This window comes from Triturus cristatus, chromosome 11 (assembly GCF_964204655.1).
Source record: "Triturus cristatus chromosome 11, aTriCri1.1, whole genome shotgun sequence".
Lineage (NCBI taxonomy): Eukaryota > Metazoa > Chordata > Amphibia > Caudata > Salamandridae > Triturus > Triturus cristatus.
This window is the reverse complement of record NC_140594.1, coordinates 882,880,210-882,897,552: the sequence shown is the minus strand read 5'-3', so window position 1 is coordinate 882,897,552 and position 17,343 is coordinate 882,880,210. Positions and strand designations below refer to the sequence as shown.

General features: G+C 50.4%; 1 protein-coding gene across 4 annotated transcripts in view; it reads right to left on the bottom strand.

Annotated features, from left to right (window-relative positions):
• Nucleotides 1-6,835: 6,835 nt before the first annotated feature.
• Nucleotides 6,836-17,343, bottom strand: part of CCNL1 (cyclin L1) — a 285,464-nt gene continuing 274,956 nt past the window's right edge. For all 4 annotated transcript variants that reach the window (XM_085634757.1, XM_085634758.1, XM_085634759.1 and 1 more), the window contains one exon: nucleotides 6,836-7,582. In XM_085634757.1, the coding sequence (XP_085490883.1) occupies nucleotides 7,240-7,582 (343 nt within the window). In that variant the 3' untranslated portion in view covers nucleotides 6,836-7,239. The remainder of the gene's footprint in view (nucleotides 7,583-17,343) is intronic.

Here is a 17,343-nt window from a genome sequence, read left to right as displayed (position 1 = left end):
GTAAGACGAGCGTAGTGTTGACCGGTAGTTAAGGGGTGGGAGGGAGGGGGAGTTTGATTGTTTGGCACCTTAAGCCTATTGGGGCACTATGCCCATACTTATGTGGATGTTCTGAGAGACACTAGACCTGCTACATTCCGTTACACCGTGGTACACCTGCATCCTTCAACGCCGCCGTACCTCCGGGTTGACGGCACAGGGCTGTGTGATCCGAGACAACTGAAAGTATATCCTCCGCGGCCAGCCCATAAGGGTTGTAGGCTCTCTGCTGTGTACCTTGAATCTCTGAATAAAGGTCTTTAAAAAAAAAAAAAGGATGATTTAATATGGAGGCCTGTACCTCAGGTTTAAAGCCTGAATCCCTCAGCCAAGCATGGCGACGGAGGAGGATGCTAGTGTTAATGGCCCTGGAGGCTGTGTCTGCGGCGTCTAAGGCACAGCGTATAGAGGTGTTAGTTATGGTCTTACCCTCTTGAATTAATTCATTGGCCCTATTTTTGTATTTTTCTGGGACATGGTGCATGCGTGGGTTAATGACCCTAGCCCTGACTGGGTCTTTAAAGACCTCTGGCCCTTTTTACCCCCTTGAGCATAGGTAGTATGGAGGTAGACCTATGTGCGGTATCAAAGGTGCCGAGGAGGAAATCTTCCTCTACCGTGTCAGTGTGTAGCTCTACCCCATGATAATGTGCCGCCCTCTAAAGTAGGTGGTGAAAACCTAATGTGTCTTCTGGTGGAGATGGCCTGGACGGGTAAAGGTCATCTTGTGGGACATCTGGGATGTCTGGATTATTATAGTCGTCCCATGGGTCTGGAGATCCTGTAGGGGTGGGGTCTTGTGGCACATCCCCTGGATTGTAATATGGGTCCCCCTGATCATCATCGTCCGGAGACGGGGAGCGATGAGGCTGGGGTGGAGAAGGCGGAGGGGGCGGAGGTGGAGAGGGTGGAGAAGGCACTCTGAAGGGGGAGGTAGCAGAGTCTTTCCTCTTTGGAGGTGGAGGCGGAGCCAGTTTGTCCAAATGTCTCTTTTTTTAAGAGAGTGCCAAATGTCCAGTCTTTGTATCCTTGGTAAGTGTCTTTTGCAAGGGATCCGGTGTAAACAATTCCTGTGACAATGTTTGTTCCGTCGGCGCCGAAGGTTTCGGGGCCGATGACTTTTTAGGCTTGTCCGTGCCGTGCTTTTTTGGAGCCTCAGATTTCTTGCTCGGCGCAGAGGTAGGCTTCGCCGCGGGAGTGTCGGTGCCGAGGGGCTTATGGGGTTTGGTCGGTACCGAAAGGCTAGGTTTCGACACCGAGGACTTTGGTGCGGAGCTCGGTGTCGAGGTAGAGGCCAGTCTTTTTCGGTGCCGAAGTGTGTTTCTCGGCAGCGCTGGCAGGCTGGCTCGAGCCCGAGCCGCCGGAAGGCTTATTTGGCTTCTTCACCGGGCCCGAAGGTGGGGTGTTGGAAGCAGTGTCTCTGGTCTTGCCTAGGCTTGGAGGCGAAGGCGTGACCGAAGCCTTTTTGGGTGTCGGCACGGGTGTGGGAGGGGGTATAGTACTCACGACCCTCTGCGCCGGGGTGATGTCCTCCACATCCGAGTCGTCGGCTTCGGAAGCACTGACGAGGTCCTCTTCGGTGTGCTGCTGTCCCGGAGCTTCGACGTAGTCCCCGAAGATGTCGACTGGAACGGAGATCGAGGAGTGCGCCATGTTTCGTCTGGCCCTTCTATCTCGAATAGTCTTTTTCGATCTGAAAGACTTGCAGGCGGGACAGTCCCGAGCTTCGTGTTCAGGGGAGAGGCAGAGGTTGCACACCTCATGAAGATTGGTGTGGGGGAATTTGGACCCACATCGAGGGCACTTCTTGAATGGAGTTCTTTCCATCAGCCGGGACCGGAGCTTGGATAGGCCCGAAGGCCGCCGTCGACGACGACTGGAATCGAAGATGTGTTGAAGAGAAGGTGATTGAGGAGATTTGGTATCGGAACAATACCTCGATGAGCGAGGATTCCACTTCGATCGTCGAACTGGAAATGTTCGGAACCGGAGCGCGAAGTATTACATCCGAGCCCGATGGCAGAAAAAAATAATCTGAGGATGGAGCCGAAGCCCATGCGCAATACGTACCAAGGGAGGAGTCACCGACCTCGTGACTTCCAAAGACTTTCCAAGAGGAAAAACAAACTGCAAACATCCGAGCCCAACACCAGATGGCGATCTATGCAAAAGTGTGTAATCTGCAGCTCATATGCCCCGAACACATCTTTCCAAGATGATCCAGCCTTTTGGACTCCCTATCAGGTGGTGCAGTAGAGAATGCCCCTTCGGACGTGGAGGTTTGGACCACCAAGCTCTCAGGGGTGGGGTGTTGGGACAGGAAAGTGGGGTCACCCGGAGCCGGGCAATCATCCTATCCACAGGAGCCCCTGTGCTGGGCCTGGACCAGGATCCCAAAAGGATGTCCATTAGGACATCATTGAAAGGCAGCAGTGAGTCCGAAGAGCTCGCTGCCGGTTGATGCACCTCTGTCAGGTTAGTCTTGACGGCCACTGTATGTAGCTCGAGTGCCTCGGCCGCCCTATGCAACACCACTGCGTAAGAAGCTCCCTCCTCTGTAGCCACGGTAAGAGGAGACAACATGCCATGGTCTGGGGAGGTATTCAGACCACTGGCTTCCCCCAACTCCTCTCTCAAGTCTGGGTCGTTCTCCAACTGGTCAGTTAAAGGGTCACCAAACTCCTCCCAGTCCTCTTCACCCTCCTCTGGTTGTCAATCTGGCCTAAACACACCAGGGTTTAACAGGGCAACAAAAGTACCAGTCGGCACCAGATCCAGCATCAGTTGACGCCGGTCCTGCTCCGTGTCCATGTCAGAGTGGAGGCAAGAGTCGAAGCCGGCTGGGCACACAACCGGTGTCAGCTGCGGACTTGGTGGCAGTGGATTCGGAGTCGGGGAGGTGTTGAGGTCAACCAGCACCGATCTGGATCCAGGCCTGGATGCTAGGGGGCCCTGCGGTGCCAAGGCCAAAGCAGTCAGCAGTCCGCAGGGCCGGAAGGAGTGCCAGCAGAATCAGGCTGCAGAAAGAAGACATGCATCGCTTCGTAAAAAGCTTGAAGCTGGGCAGGGGTCGCTTTGCGTCCCTGGAAGGGAGGGAAACTTTGAGCCGACCCTTCGGGCTCTGCACTTGGAGCCGCGGGAGGGGCACCCGCGGCATCCCTCGTCATGTCAGCCGGCAGACGGGGCGAAGTCTAAGAAAGACCATGCTTCTTCAACTTCTTCTTGTGCTTCGACTTACCTGAGAAGTGCGAAGACTTCGAGGACGAGTGGTAGTGGTAGTGGTGGCTCCCGACCAGTCCCTCGACCCCCAGCACGAATGGGACCTTAAACGGCACAGATCAGACTGCTGGGCCTAGAGAAGTTACGGGACCGCTCCTGCAAAGACTTGGGATTCATGGTCTGGCAGTCGGAACACAACTTGGGGTTGTGGTTGCATTCCAGGCACCACAGGCACACGCGGGACGGATCAGTTACAGACAACAGCTTTTGTCAGGAACCGCAAGCCTTGAAACCGGACATCCCTGGTGCACCAGGAGTCGATGGACTCAAAAAGAATGTCGACAAAAGTCAGGAAAAAGTCAGTCAAAAAGTGACTGGAGGTACGGCTCTCTCCAGACCTGCGCTGGCTGGCGCGGAAAAAGAAAGAACGGACGTCAGCGCGCGAGGGCGGCGTCTAAGTAGGTACCGCAACATCATCCTGGCGACCAGGAAGCCAACGACGAACGCGGAGCCGACCGGCACCAACTTTCGACGCACAGGGGTACTGCTGAAGGAAAAATTCTCCGGATCCAGTCTGATGCCTAGGGGTAATTGTAAAGTTAAGGAATCTATAACTAATTGTCTTTCAGATAGTCCGAGCACAACTGTGTTGTGGTTGTGCTCAAGCCACCAAAGACATCCAAGGTGGGTGTGTTATTGAGATGGCGCGTTTACAGGCGCCACACAGTTTTAACTCTGTACGTCTAGATGACATACCTCAACACACTAGAAAACAAATTGTCACCAAAAAACCTGTGAAAAAAAAAAAAGAGACAGAGGGTTAGCTCTTCCCCAGATCGGCTCTTAACTGGTGTGGAAATAAAAGAACTGGTGCCCGCGTGCCGCCTATATAAGGGACTGCGACATAACCGACGCCACTTGGAGCTGAATTGAGCCACACTGACTGCACGCCTAGAGGTACTGCTCACGCAAAAGCTTCCGATCCCAGCCCAACACCTGGGAAATTCAAAGGTAAGGAATCTGCAGCTAGAAGACTGAGATAATAGGGGTTCTTGCCCCCCCCCCCCCCCGACCCTCGGTAGCAAAGGGGACTTCATTCTCCCCAACCAGTAGTGTGCCAGTAGGCGCATTAAGTTGAGAAAGGGGGCCGGACCTTAGATGAGGTCTAAGCAATCATGCTGTGGGGGGACTTCCTGGCGTTAACAATAGGGGATCTTGGCCCCCACGGACCCTCAACCGCCTAGGGGACTCCATCCCTCAACCAGTAGAAAGCCAGGAGGCGCATTTGCAGTGGTTGAGAGGCGACGGGACCTCCAACAAGGTCTCTGCAATCCGGCTTTGGGGGACTTACTGGTGGTAACAGGAGGGTTTCTTGTCCCCCAACTTCTCTCAGCATCCAGGGAAACGTAAGTTGGGGTGGTGGAGCAATACCCAGTCTGCTCACTAAATTCCACAGAATTTGGCGGAGTTATTCGGTAACTACACAAGCTCTGCCTAGCCCTAGGAGAAAAGGTCAGCAACGATCAGAAAGACAAAATAAAAATCATAAGTGATCAGAACCCACCCAGGTTAGTTAGGAAAGAGCTTTAAAAAAAAAAAAAGCCACGGTTACAGGGACGTTCTAGTTCGGATATAGAATTTTAAAAAACCTTAGAAATTCATTGGAAAAAAAACAAATGTTGCAGGGATATTCCAGTTAGATTCTGATTTCACTCCTAAAAACCATACAAATTCAGCAGTTCTAGCTACCTGAGCTAACTTACATACCAGCAATGCACTGCTTATGACACCACATATTACATCACTCATGACATGGTTAGTGATCTCACTGGTTACATCATCTACTGGACCACGCCCACCCCTATGCAACATCTCATACACCCACTCACATACCCATGCAAATACTAATGCACCCACTCACTCATTGAACCACTTGCATATCTACTCACACAGGCACTCACAACCAGTCACTAAACCACACAGATACTTGCCCACTCACTTACTCATACAGATACTAACATGTACTCATCACCTAAACAGTCACTTAGACCACCACGTGGTCTCCCCATAGAGCCTCTCTTGCACTCACCCATACAAGCGCTCACCCACTTACTCACCCATACACCCCACTTGCACACCCATTCTTGTAGCCATACAGCCACTCATGTACCCCGACATTCACCCATAGAGCCACTCATGCACCCACTCACCATTTACAGCCACTCACACTCACCCATACAGCCTCACTTACTCATACAGCGACTGACAGCCACTCGCTCACCCACACAAAAACACACCACTCACTCATCTAGTCTCACATACCCATTCATACACCACTTACACACCCCACTCAATAAGCCATAGTTACACACACCCACCCACTTATTCACCCATAAAGCCACACATACCCACTCACACACGGAGATAGAGAGACTCACATAATCTTGTTATAAAATAGAATCACTCAGTAGTACTCTGGTAATAACTGGTAGCGCCACTAGAATCTGTAACTGCCTCTCTCTCAGTCCAACCACCTGCCTAGCAACCTTTGAAAAGGACTGCAAGCTCTTCCTATTGGACAGACATCTTTGGTAATTCATCCTCAACTGGAATTTGTTCACTGTACCCTGATCGGACTTTAACTGTGCATGCCCTCTGCCCAATTGTTGTAACGGTCTGTGCACATCCACTGATGTAAACGTCTGAGTTTAACTAATACTGTAAACAGCTGCAACCCTGTATCCTCTGTGTTGACAAGCACTCCGATGCCTTCGGGCCATGTCCGCACTACATACAAAAGCTAATAAATGAAATGAAATAATGTAACTTTTGTCATACCTTAGTATATATGCTTAGCTCTCCGAAACTTTTAGAAAACACTCACAATCACTGGATGATGTCAGTGACCATGTCATGATTGATGTAATATGTGAGGTCATAAGCAGTGCATTGCGGGGTCGTAAGCTATAGTTAACTGAAGTAACTAATGTCCCTATAACCTGTGTTTTTTTCAGTGAGTATGTGTATGTATGTGCATTTGTGCTCTTGCTCCAGGTCACCGCACATGGCAGGACTGTTTAATGCTTATAACTTTGATGAGGATCACCTGGAAGGAAAACTTGGTCATCCTTTTGTAGTGAAGTGGGGAGGGGGTGAGTAAAATGCAGGGCATGGAATGATAGAGGCAACAGAGTGAACAAAGAAAATACCAGAAGGTAAAGGGTTGCTTTAAGTCTTTCAGTCACTATCGAAATTTCAACTTTAGTGAAGTGAAAAGAAAACTGTTTTTTGGCACAAACGAGTGATACAGAAGATTCAGGATGCAGAATCCATGTTAAACCTAGATTCCACCCCCACCCCCCCCACCTTTGGCAAGTATCAAAGGAAGACATTTTTTAGAGACACCATAGGGACAGGATTTTCCACATTTTAGAATCCTTCATTCCCTTTATATGATCAAGAAATGTATGCAAAATACCTTTGAAGAACTCTGAACAAGCAAACACAAAATAATGATTTTGCTGTAAACCAAGGTTTCAAACCAATGGCTTTATAGAAAGTAATTCACTAATAATCATTTTAGGGGAGTCTTATTTAATTGTAAAAATCTGTTCCTATGTGTGCAGACTAAAACCTGTGTAAGAAAGTATCCACCAATGTTTCAGCAAATAGCTACCTAAATAAAATCGTATCAGCAACAACTTTGTATAAAAATAAGATGTTTTACAGAAATTTCAGAATATTTCTTACACAATCCACAACTTGAATCCAATTTTACCTAGCCATGGTTTTCAAATAATGATACTGCAAAGGTATTACAGTGTGCAAAAACTAAAAGATCAAAGTAACAAATATTAATTTTGCAACTTTGAGTTATAAACATTTTGTAATCAAATTAAGTCCTAGTTCTCGGTTTGAAATCTTACATATCGATAGATCAGTTTATGAAAGCTGAAACAAATGTATCCAAGCACACAGTAATCAGTGCCTGTGCCTGCTGTGCCCAGAACGTCCACTACTGTGATGCTTGCTTTTATGCGATCTGTCAGATGATTTAGATCTTTCATGCCTATATCTGTGATGACCTTGGTCATGTCTATGTTTCTTAATATCTGAATAGTCTCTTGTTTTGCTGTGGGAACGAGAACGTGATTTTTTCCTCTTGTGACCATGTCTGCTTGAATTTTTTCGGTTATAGCTGTGATGTTTGATTTTAAGATGAGGTGACCCATGGGTATGACGATGACGAGGACTTTCACTGTGACTGCACGATCTACTTCTTGACCTGGAGCTGTACGTTCCAGATCTACTTCTTCTGTTGAAACTGGTAAAAAAAAAAAAAAAAAAAAAAAAAAAGAAGAAGAAGAAAAGGTTTAACATGCATATGCATTTCAAAACTACATGAAAAATATGCAAACAATTGAGAAGGCATTGATGAATCACCTTAATTGCTTAAATCATGGCATGCTAATTACTCATTCACAAGAAACAAATACATGGGAGGTTCATAGATGACAATATTACCTGTGACCATGTTTGGCAAATGTAACCATATTTTGAAGGAAATTTACTTACATACAACTATGCATTTTCAAAGTTGGTACCTTACGTATTCTCATGAATTATATGAATCCCCACTTTCAGGTTGGAAACAGAGGCTGATACTACTGGGTCTGGAGGTCTTTCACTTCATATTTCCAGGACAGGGTCGGAAAAGATTATAAAGATGTCAGTTTGCCACAGCGTCTACAGGGTCCACTTCAAACCTCAATGAAATTTTAAGATGTTCTGCTTTTGCCGATGGTGAACATGTCTCTTGATATCGATGTTCCGTATATTTAGAGAAAATCATCAACTATTGCTCTCTATTCCACCCGCAACAGCATTTCAGGACCAGTCCCTTTGTATGCATTTATAACAAGTATTTCTCTAGAAGCCCTAAACTGCCACAACACAGGACCAGTTGCCCGCAGACCTGCATTGGCAAAAAAAAAAAAAAGTTTACATGTATGATGGCCTTCTGGGCTCTTGTCAACCATTTGCACTGTAGCGCGAGTCCTCTCTTGTGGTGCAGTAAGAGACCATATCACAAGACAGCTGGATATTTCAGTGGCAATTTTGAAGTAAGCAGAAATAAATAGGGCCATGCCCTACCGGCATAGTTCTCAATGCAGATTTTCGGAGCAGACGCTTGACGGAGTAGCTCTAGCAATGTCCAGGAGAGCCTTGGAGGAGCACAGTAGGAGTGAGGCTACATTTAGAGATGGTAGTTAAATTCAGATATGCTTATTGAGGATTTTTTATGAAAGACGTATGCTTATGTGATCAAGGAGACAGATGGTGGAATTAGCAGGGAAGTACAAATGAAAAAAGTTTTCACAGTTAAGAGTGATCATAGTTTTGGCACTGTGCCAACTGCTTTTACATTAGATTTTTTACTTGATCAAAAAGATTACACAAGTACCCATAGGATAAATAAAGATGTCAAAAGTTTGGAACACGTTTGCTTAAGTGCCTCAGGAAAGTGCGAACTGAGCCTGGAACCTCTGAAACTGATTTAGGAAAGAAACACAATCTTTTGAAAGGTGTGACAAGAAGCACAAGTTACTACTTGTGTAACGATATATCTGTAAGTGACAATACTTAGTGATAGATTCCTTACCTTAGAATATCCCCAGGCATCAGACTGGATCCGGAAAGTTTTTTGTAGCAGTACCCCTGCGCGTCAGTAGGTGACGTCGTGCGGCTCCACGTCCGTCTCTGGAGTCGTAAGCGGCGAGATGACGTCATGGAGACTACTTAGGTGCCACCCATGCACGCTAACGTCAGTTCTGTACACGACTTTCCGCGCCAGGAACGCAGAGCCATGCACGAAACTGACCACTGGTGCCATGAAACTAGGGCCCTCAAAAGGGGATGACCTTAACCTTAGAAATCAGTTCGCAGTACAGGGAGGATGGGTGGGGCGGTAAGGAATCTATTACTAACTAATGTCTCTTACAGATATATTGTTACACAAGTAGTAACTTGTGCATCTGAAAGAGACACGTTAGTGATCGATTCCTTACCTTAGAATAGATTCCCCAGCAATACCAACCCCGGTGGCGAATCTGCAAATCATTACACCAGAAAGTCACAGAGAACAGAACGGCAAAAGAACCTGTCTCTCTAGACCAGACTCTCAAGGCAGTAATGCTGGGTAAACGCGTGCAGCGAGGCCCACGTAGCTGCCTGACAAATGTCCTGCAAGGGGACGCCGCGTCCCAAGGCAGTAGTGGATGCAGATGCCCTGGTCGAATGGGCACGCAGCCACGCAGGAGACTCCTTAGCCAAGGAGTAACATGCTTTGATGCACAGAACGACCCACCGAGAGATGGTCCGTTTGTGCACAGCCCAACCTTTTTTGGCACCCACGCAGCCAACAAAGAGCTGGTCATCCACCTGGAACTGCTGTGTACGCTTCAGGTAGAATGCGAGCGCACGTTTGGGGTCCAGACGGTGGAGCCTCTCTTCCTCCCTCGAAGGATGTGGAGGCGGAAAGAAGGTAGGCAAAGTGATGGTCTGCCCGATGTGGAAGGGCGTGACCACCTTTGGCAAAAAGGAAGGACGGGTCCTTAACACCACCTTGTCCGGATGAACAGGAAGGAAAGGAGGTTTGGAAGAAAAAGCCTGGCGCTCAATCTTCTGGCAGAGGTGATAGCGACCAGGAAAGCAGTCTTAAGAGTAAGAAGACGCAGAGGACAGGTATGAAGGGGCTCGAAAGGAGCAGACATCAGATAGGTCAAAACGAGATTCAAGTCCCATTGAAGCATGATAAACGGCACGGGAGGAAACGTGTGCGTAATGCCTTTCAGTAAACAGTTAACAACCGGGGACATAGAGATGAGGCTGATCTGGAAGCCTCAAAAAGGCAGAGATGGCCGAAAGATAACCTTTGATAATGCCCAGAGCAGAGCCCTGCTGGGCCAAAGAAAGAAGAAACAGAAGAACTTCAGAAAGAGGGGCAGAAAGGGATCCACAGCCTTTGCTGTGCACCATGCCACAAACTTGTTCCACCTGCAGGCGTATACTGTTTTAGTGGAGGGATGCCTGGCTGCCAGAATGACATCACAGACTTCGGGAGGATGATCAAAAGCTGGAAACTGTCGCCGCTCAATCTCCACGTATGGAGATGGAGGCTGAGCAGGTTCGGGTGGAGGACCGTCCCCTGCTGCTGTGACAGAAGATCCTCACGAAGAGGCAGTCGGATCAGGGGGAATCGGTCGCCATGCCGAGTAGCTCGGGATACCAGTATCTTCGTGCCCAATCCGGAGCCACAAGGATGACTTGGGCCCGGTTGCACCAAATCTTCTTCAGCACTCTGGGCAGAAGTGGTATAGGCGGAAAGGCGTACAATAGACCGCAACTCCACTGGCGAGCAAAGGCGTCGCCTAGCGAGTGGCGCCTTGGAAATTCCAACACGCAGAACTGAAAACATTGTGCGTTCTCTTCGGTGGCGAATAGATCTAACAAAGGCTCTCCTCACTGCTGAAAGAGACCTTGCTCCACTTCCGAGTGAAGACGCCATTCGTGATCCATCAAGCACTGGCGGCTGAGTTTGAACTCCCTGGCGTTCAGAGAACCTGCCAGGTGTTGAACCATCAAGGTGATGCCTTGATGTTCCAGCCATGTCCTAGAGGCGCAGAGCCCCCTGACATAGGGTCCAGGACCCCACCCCGCCCTGTTTGTTGCAATACCACATGACGGTGGTGTTGTCCGTGAACACCTGCACCACACTTACCCAGAGGGAAGCAATGCCTTCAGTGCAAGTCAGATCGCCCGAAGCTCCAATAGATACGGAGCCGGGACTCCACGGAGACCAGAGGCCTCTGATCTCGGCCTCTCCCAAGTGGCCTCCCCATCCCAGGAGGGACGCATCCGTCACCACTGTGTGCTCCGGTTGGGTAAGGGAGAAGGATCTGCCAACGACCCAATCGCGAATCATGAGCCACCACTGCAATAGCCGTGCAGTGCCCTCCGAGATCTGCACAGGATCGGACAGGTTGGTCTGATGCTGCGCCCACTGGAACTTCAGGTACCACTGCAGAGCCTGCATATGCCATCTGGCATGTGTCACCAGCAGGATGCAGGAGGTCATCAGGCCCAGAAGCCGGAGGGTCCTCCTGACAAACCCGGGACAGAGGCTGAAAGATCGGAATCATAGCCTGAATATCCCGGACTTGCTGCTCGGGAGGATAAACCTGAAACAGCCTTGAATCCAGAACCGCTCCGATGAAGGGGAGTTCCTGAGACCGACTCAGTTGCGACTTGGGCACGTTGATGGAGAACCCCAGCAAATGCAGGAGGTCGGCCGTAGTCTAAAGGTGGTTGACGAGTGCCTGGGGCGAGCCCGCCTTCAACAACCAGTTGTCGAGGTAAGGGAAGACAGACACCCCTGACCTGCGCAGGTGAGCTGCGACCACCGCCATCACCGTCGTGAACACCCGAGGGGCGCTAGTAAGGCCGAAAGGAAGCACGGCAAACTGAAAATGCTCCTGGCCTACCATGAACCGCAGGTAACGCCGGTAGGCCGGCAGGACGGGGATGTGAAAATATGCGTCCTGAAAGTCCAATGCTACCGTCCAGTCTCCAGGGTTGAGGGCAGCCAGGACCTGAGCCAGAGTCAGCATTTTCAACTTCTCCTTCCGGAGGAAGCGACTGACGTTCTGGAGGTCCAAGATGGGGCACAGGCCCAGTTTGTCCTTCTTGGGGACCAGAAAGTAGTGGGAACAACCACCACTCCCTACTTGCGGCCCAGGAAGGTACTCAATAGTTCCCTTAGCCAAAGGGGGCAGTGACATCCTGCTGGAGAAGCACCAAGTGATCCCCCGACATGCGGTGGCACCGAGGTGGCATGGCTGGAGGGGAGGACTGGAAGGGAATAACCCCTGCGGATGATCTGCAACACCCACTTGTCCGATGTGATTTCGCGCCAGGGAGGGGGTGGCGGCTACTGCCACCCACCGGCGTGGGGTGCTCCACAAAGCTCGGATTAGGAAGGTTTGTAGGTAGAAGCAGCGGAGGTGGACTGACCGCCACGCTGATACCCAGACCCATCCCTGCGGAAGCCGCAGCCGCGCCGAGGTTGGTTCTGCACAGGCTTGCTGAAGGAACGTGCCTAGGCACCTCTGCCGTGGCCATGAAAGGAACGAAAACGAGGAGTGGCCGGGCTTTTTGCGGAAAGACCCAAGGCCTTGGCCCACGAGTCCTTAAAACGCTCCAGTGCACTGTCTGCCTTATCGCCAAACAGCCGAGTGCCATCAAAGGGCATGTCCATGAGCGAGCTTTGGACATCTGGCGAGAACCTGGTAGATCGCAACCAGGCGTAGCGACTAAGCGCCACAGTCGTAGAAATCGCCCTGCCCAGTGAGTCTGCGGTGTCCAAACCACACCGAATGGCGAACTTAGCCGCATCCTTACCCTCAGCAACAGCTTGGGACAGCACAGCGTGGGGCTCCTCAGGACACTGAGGCAACACATGTGCAACTGTATCACTGACCGCAGCCCCAAGCTGGCCGAAGAGTACAACCGCTTACCGAACTGTTCCAGCTTCTTAGAGTCCTTATCCGGCAAAGCCGTGGGAAAGGCACTCTGACGTCGAGGCTTGGATAACCTGGCTCTCAAGCGTAGGATGAGTGATCAGACAAGCGGGGTCACCAGGCGCCGGGTGGCGACGCCTGGCGACATTCCTATCCACAGGGGCCCCCGTGGCTGGCCGTGACCAAGTGCCTAACAAGACATCAGTGAGGGCGTCGTTAAATGGGAGCAGGGGCTCCGACGAAGTGGACGCCGTCTGGAGCACCTCAGTGAGGAGATTAGGTTTAAGGGCCACCGTAGGGAGATCAAGGTTTAGAACCTCAGCTGTCTGTTGGAGCAACATCGTGTAGGAGGCACCCTCCTCCATGGTAGACGTGGGAGAGGCAAACCCCAGGTCAGAGGAGACGTCTAGGTCGCCGGCATCCTCCAAGTTGTCCACCCAGTCCTGCTCGGAGTCACACTGACGGGCAAGAGGGTCCGAGGACCCCTCCCAGAACCCATTTGGTTAGTGTAGGAAAGTGGGTTTCCGTTGCAGTAACGCCCCCACTTTTTGCCAGACTACTGATGCACTTTTTCTTGGTGTGCCCTGAGCCCTTGCCAATCAGGTTCCCGGGGCCTGTGTTCTTACCCCAAAACTAACCCAATTGGCATCTCTGGCCTCATGTCAGCCCCTGGTAAATGGTACCACAGGTACCCAGGGCACTGTGACCAGGGAAGACCTCCAAGGGCTGCAGCACTTAATGTGCCACCCTTAGAGGCGATGTACCTTTACACACGCACCCTACCTTTGCAGGCTGCGTGTTTTGGTGCAGAACAAAAGGAAAGAGTCGACATGGCACACCCTGTGTGACATGCCTACAACCCACTGCCCTGGCATAGATCAGTTACCCCTCTAGCTGGGTGCCCTATGCCAGTGGTGAGGGAGCCCTGTACCCCTACAGTGCTGCCATTAAGAGTATATGGTGCTGGGAGGGATTAGTTACTTACCTGTAATCCTAATTCTCTTCCAGGGTGTGAGAAGTTGGCCTGGTATATGATGTTCACTAGTTAAAGTGACCACCTTGTACCATGCCAAGCAACCCTTATGGTGTGGTTGTAAGTCAACCTTTTCGGACCAGCTGCCCTAGTGGTAGCGTAGGCTAAGCAGTCTTTCAGGCTAAACTCGTTTAGGCATGTGAAGCAAGCTGTTTTACCATATGTAACCCCCTTTTATACCAATGAAAGGACACCACACAGATGTATATTCAAAATATATATGTATTTATTACTCAAAGTATCCCCTAAACTCTTTATGAGCACAGGAGCACAAATCGTTAAAGACAGTATCACAATATACAGAAGTTGCACTTTATATGGATAGGCCCTGGTGGCCGCTCAAACCATATACTAAAAGAGTGGTATAAGTACCACGAACAGGAAAGGGAAAAGGCCTAGGGCCTCTAGAATCGCTGGGCCTACAAGGGGCTAACTTCAGTTAGTGACCAGGAGGTCCACGGGTCGCGTGTGCAGTGAGGAAAGTTACACGTGGGCTCCCATAGGTTTTCAATGGGTGCGAAATGTTCAAAAGTTACTGCTAGAAGGGTCTTCTGGTTGGACTACGAACTTAAGACTTCAAACCTAGACATTAGAGATGTTACTCTACACTTGTGCACCGGAGTGCCAGCTTTACCTCACCCACAGGAAGCGGGTGCATAGGTCTCGAAGTGCGTCGGGTTTCGTCTATCTGTTCAATGGAGCCTGATGACAAAGATGCTGCAGGCGGTCGGTCCAGAAGAGATGCGGTGGATCCAAGGATGGATCGGAGTTGTAGAAGACCTGTAAGCAGAGGGGACAATGTTCTCAGTCACTAGCCAGTGACCGGCGTGGCACCAGGTAGGTACCAGGCGATGTCGGGTGCAAACAGGTGAAGAGGTGTAGCTTGTCTCTGCAGCCACGTGGTCCCTGAAGGTCGACGACGTCCAGGAGTCGGTTCACGAGCTGTCCCACGCAGGCTCTCGCTGTCGGCGGTGTCGGCGACTCAAAAGAAGCAAACAAGCCTTGGCAAAAGCAGGAGTCGAAGAAAGCGGTTAGCTCTGACCAGCAAGGTCAGAGGGGCTGCTCCTTTGGAGGGAAGCAGGGGCCAGTCTGGAGCAACCAGACCAGCGTCGTAGTTTTCAAAAAGGTTCGCCAAGATGGCCACTAGCCAACGGGCCAGGGACCGGGCAGGCGCGTCGAGTCGCAAAGTGCAGAGGGGCCCCACGCAGATCGTGGAGATGCTGGAGGGCTCACCTTTGGTGCAGATGCTGCTCGGATGTTGGGCTTCTCAGGACCCAAAGCACAACTCGGAGGGAGCCTCTGTTGTCGCGCTTGCAGCTTGTCGAGTGTCTTCCAAGATGGCTGGCTCCACGTGTCTCGGTGCCTCCACGGGTTCCTTCTTTGCAGGGACTGTGGATCGGGCGGTGAGAGGTCTGGAGGTCCAGTCCTTGTCGGTCTCTGGGCTCGGGCTCCGGCGGGAGGCGGCGGCAAAGCAGACGTCGATTTGCTGGATGGTGCTTGCGTTAGCAAGATGGTCACTCCCTGACCATAGGGGAGATTTCCTTCAGTCTTCTGTGCAGCAGAACGTCGAAGTTACCGTCTTCTTCTTAGTTTCAAGTTGATTCCAGGATGTCTGAAGTCTTAGGACACAGCTCCTACCTTTAAGCGGATTCTAGGGGCCGGACTACCTGCTAGGTCCCTCCCTAAGGGAGGGACCAGAAAGGGGGGTGGTTACACCCCCAATCCTTTGTCCAGCTCGCCCCAGGTCCGGGGCTGGTGTGCCCCAGGACCGGTTTGAACTGGCATATGCACCGAGGCTCCTTGTGAGCCTCAGGCATGTCTGTTTCTATTCAAGCCCTACCTGACCAATACACAAAATCCTGTCTGGGGTGGTGCTCGCACCTCCCCTGGCAGGAAACCCTTTGTCCACGTCTCCCAAGCTGGAAGGACTCCCAGCAGCAGGAGGGCAGACTTGTGTCTGTGGTGGCAGCGTCCATTTTGTGGAGCTGAGGCTATGTCTGATTTTACCCGGGTTTCAGGTTCTGTACATGTCGTGTCCCTCTAGAAGGGTGGAATGCTAACCCCGTCGCCAGAATTAGCGAGGGGTTAGTATTCCAATTCGTATGACACCTTACTCGACATGTTTTGATAAAGCCAAACCAAAGATAGCATTTAACCGCGAGGTTCATAATGCACTTAAGAGTATATGGTGTGCCGATATCTGGAAACGGTAGAAGGAAGTTATTCCGACCACTGCAGACAGGCTCAGCTCATGCCAGAGCACCATCTCACATGAAACCAAGCACTCTGCCTTCAGGATTGTTAAGGCCTGCCATAGGAGTGACTTATAGGTTAACATGTGTCCCATTTAAGGTTAGGTATAGGTATACTACACCTAAGTAAGAGGTGGATACACCAACTTACCCCAGCTGAGTGATCAGCCAGTTGTGTCAAATTGCTAGGCCAGGCCAGGGGTGGCACAATACATGCTTCAGCCCCTGGTAGGCCTTAGATACACCAATGCCCTGGGTACTTAGTGTACACTGGTACAGGGGCTCACAGGGTGATCCAGTTCCAATGGGTTATGCACCTAAAGTGCATAGTGTAAATTTAGCAGAGAGAACAGCAGGCTGGGGGTCTGATTAGCAGGCCCACAGCCTCAATATGTCAAAAACCAGTGAAGCAAAAAGCAAAAATGTGGGGTGACCATAGGATAGCAGACCCTACTCTCCTACACAGGGGTATCCTCATCAAGGTCATAAGCCCTAGAATTTTCCCGCCCATGCGCGGGACCCCGGAAACAATCATATATGTGATAAACATATATGCATCTCCATATATTATCTACTGGCGGTCGCCAGTAGATAGTTATAGTTAGGACCGTGTTTCCATAGGAAATCTGAAACTTCTATTTTGAATAACTTTGGCGCCGGTTGACGAATCCTCGCGAAATTTTCAAAACTAATGGGGCGCTCCGTTCAGCTCCTACCCTGAAAGTCTCGGGGTGATTCGTCAAGCGGGGGCCGAGAAAAAAGGGGGTCCCAAAACGCGTTTTCCCCATGCATTTTTTTTATAGGACCTTTAGTCGAAGGTACAGCCCGAACGGCTGAACAGAATTACTTGAAATTTGGCAGAGAGGTAGTCCTCAAGTCAGGGAAGTGCCTTTTGCAGGTCTGGTGTCAATCTGTTCAGTAGTTCCTGAGAAAATAGCATTTAAAAGCATATACATATCTATAGCCGCGCACCGTGCGAGCACCCTAACGTGCGCGAGTGCAATTCTGATTGGTGGTTACATGTTAGTCAACGTTCGAATCGGTCGAAATCAGGAAGTGTCGGCCGCCATTTTGTTTGTTTTCAGGGCGAGAGTGAAAAAGGAAAGTGGCGAACGCGAAAAGGGGGCAGGGTAGAGAGTTCCTGACCCCCTAGCCTTTTTCAGGGGGTCCCTGAAGGACCCCGAAGGCAGAATTTTTTTTTACATTTATTTATTATTTTTTT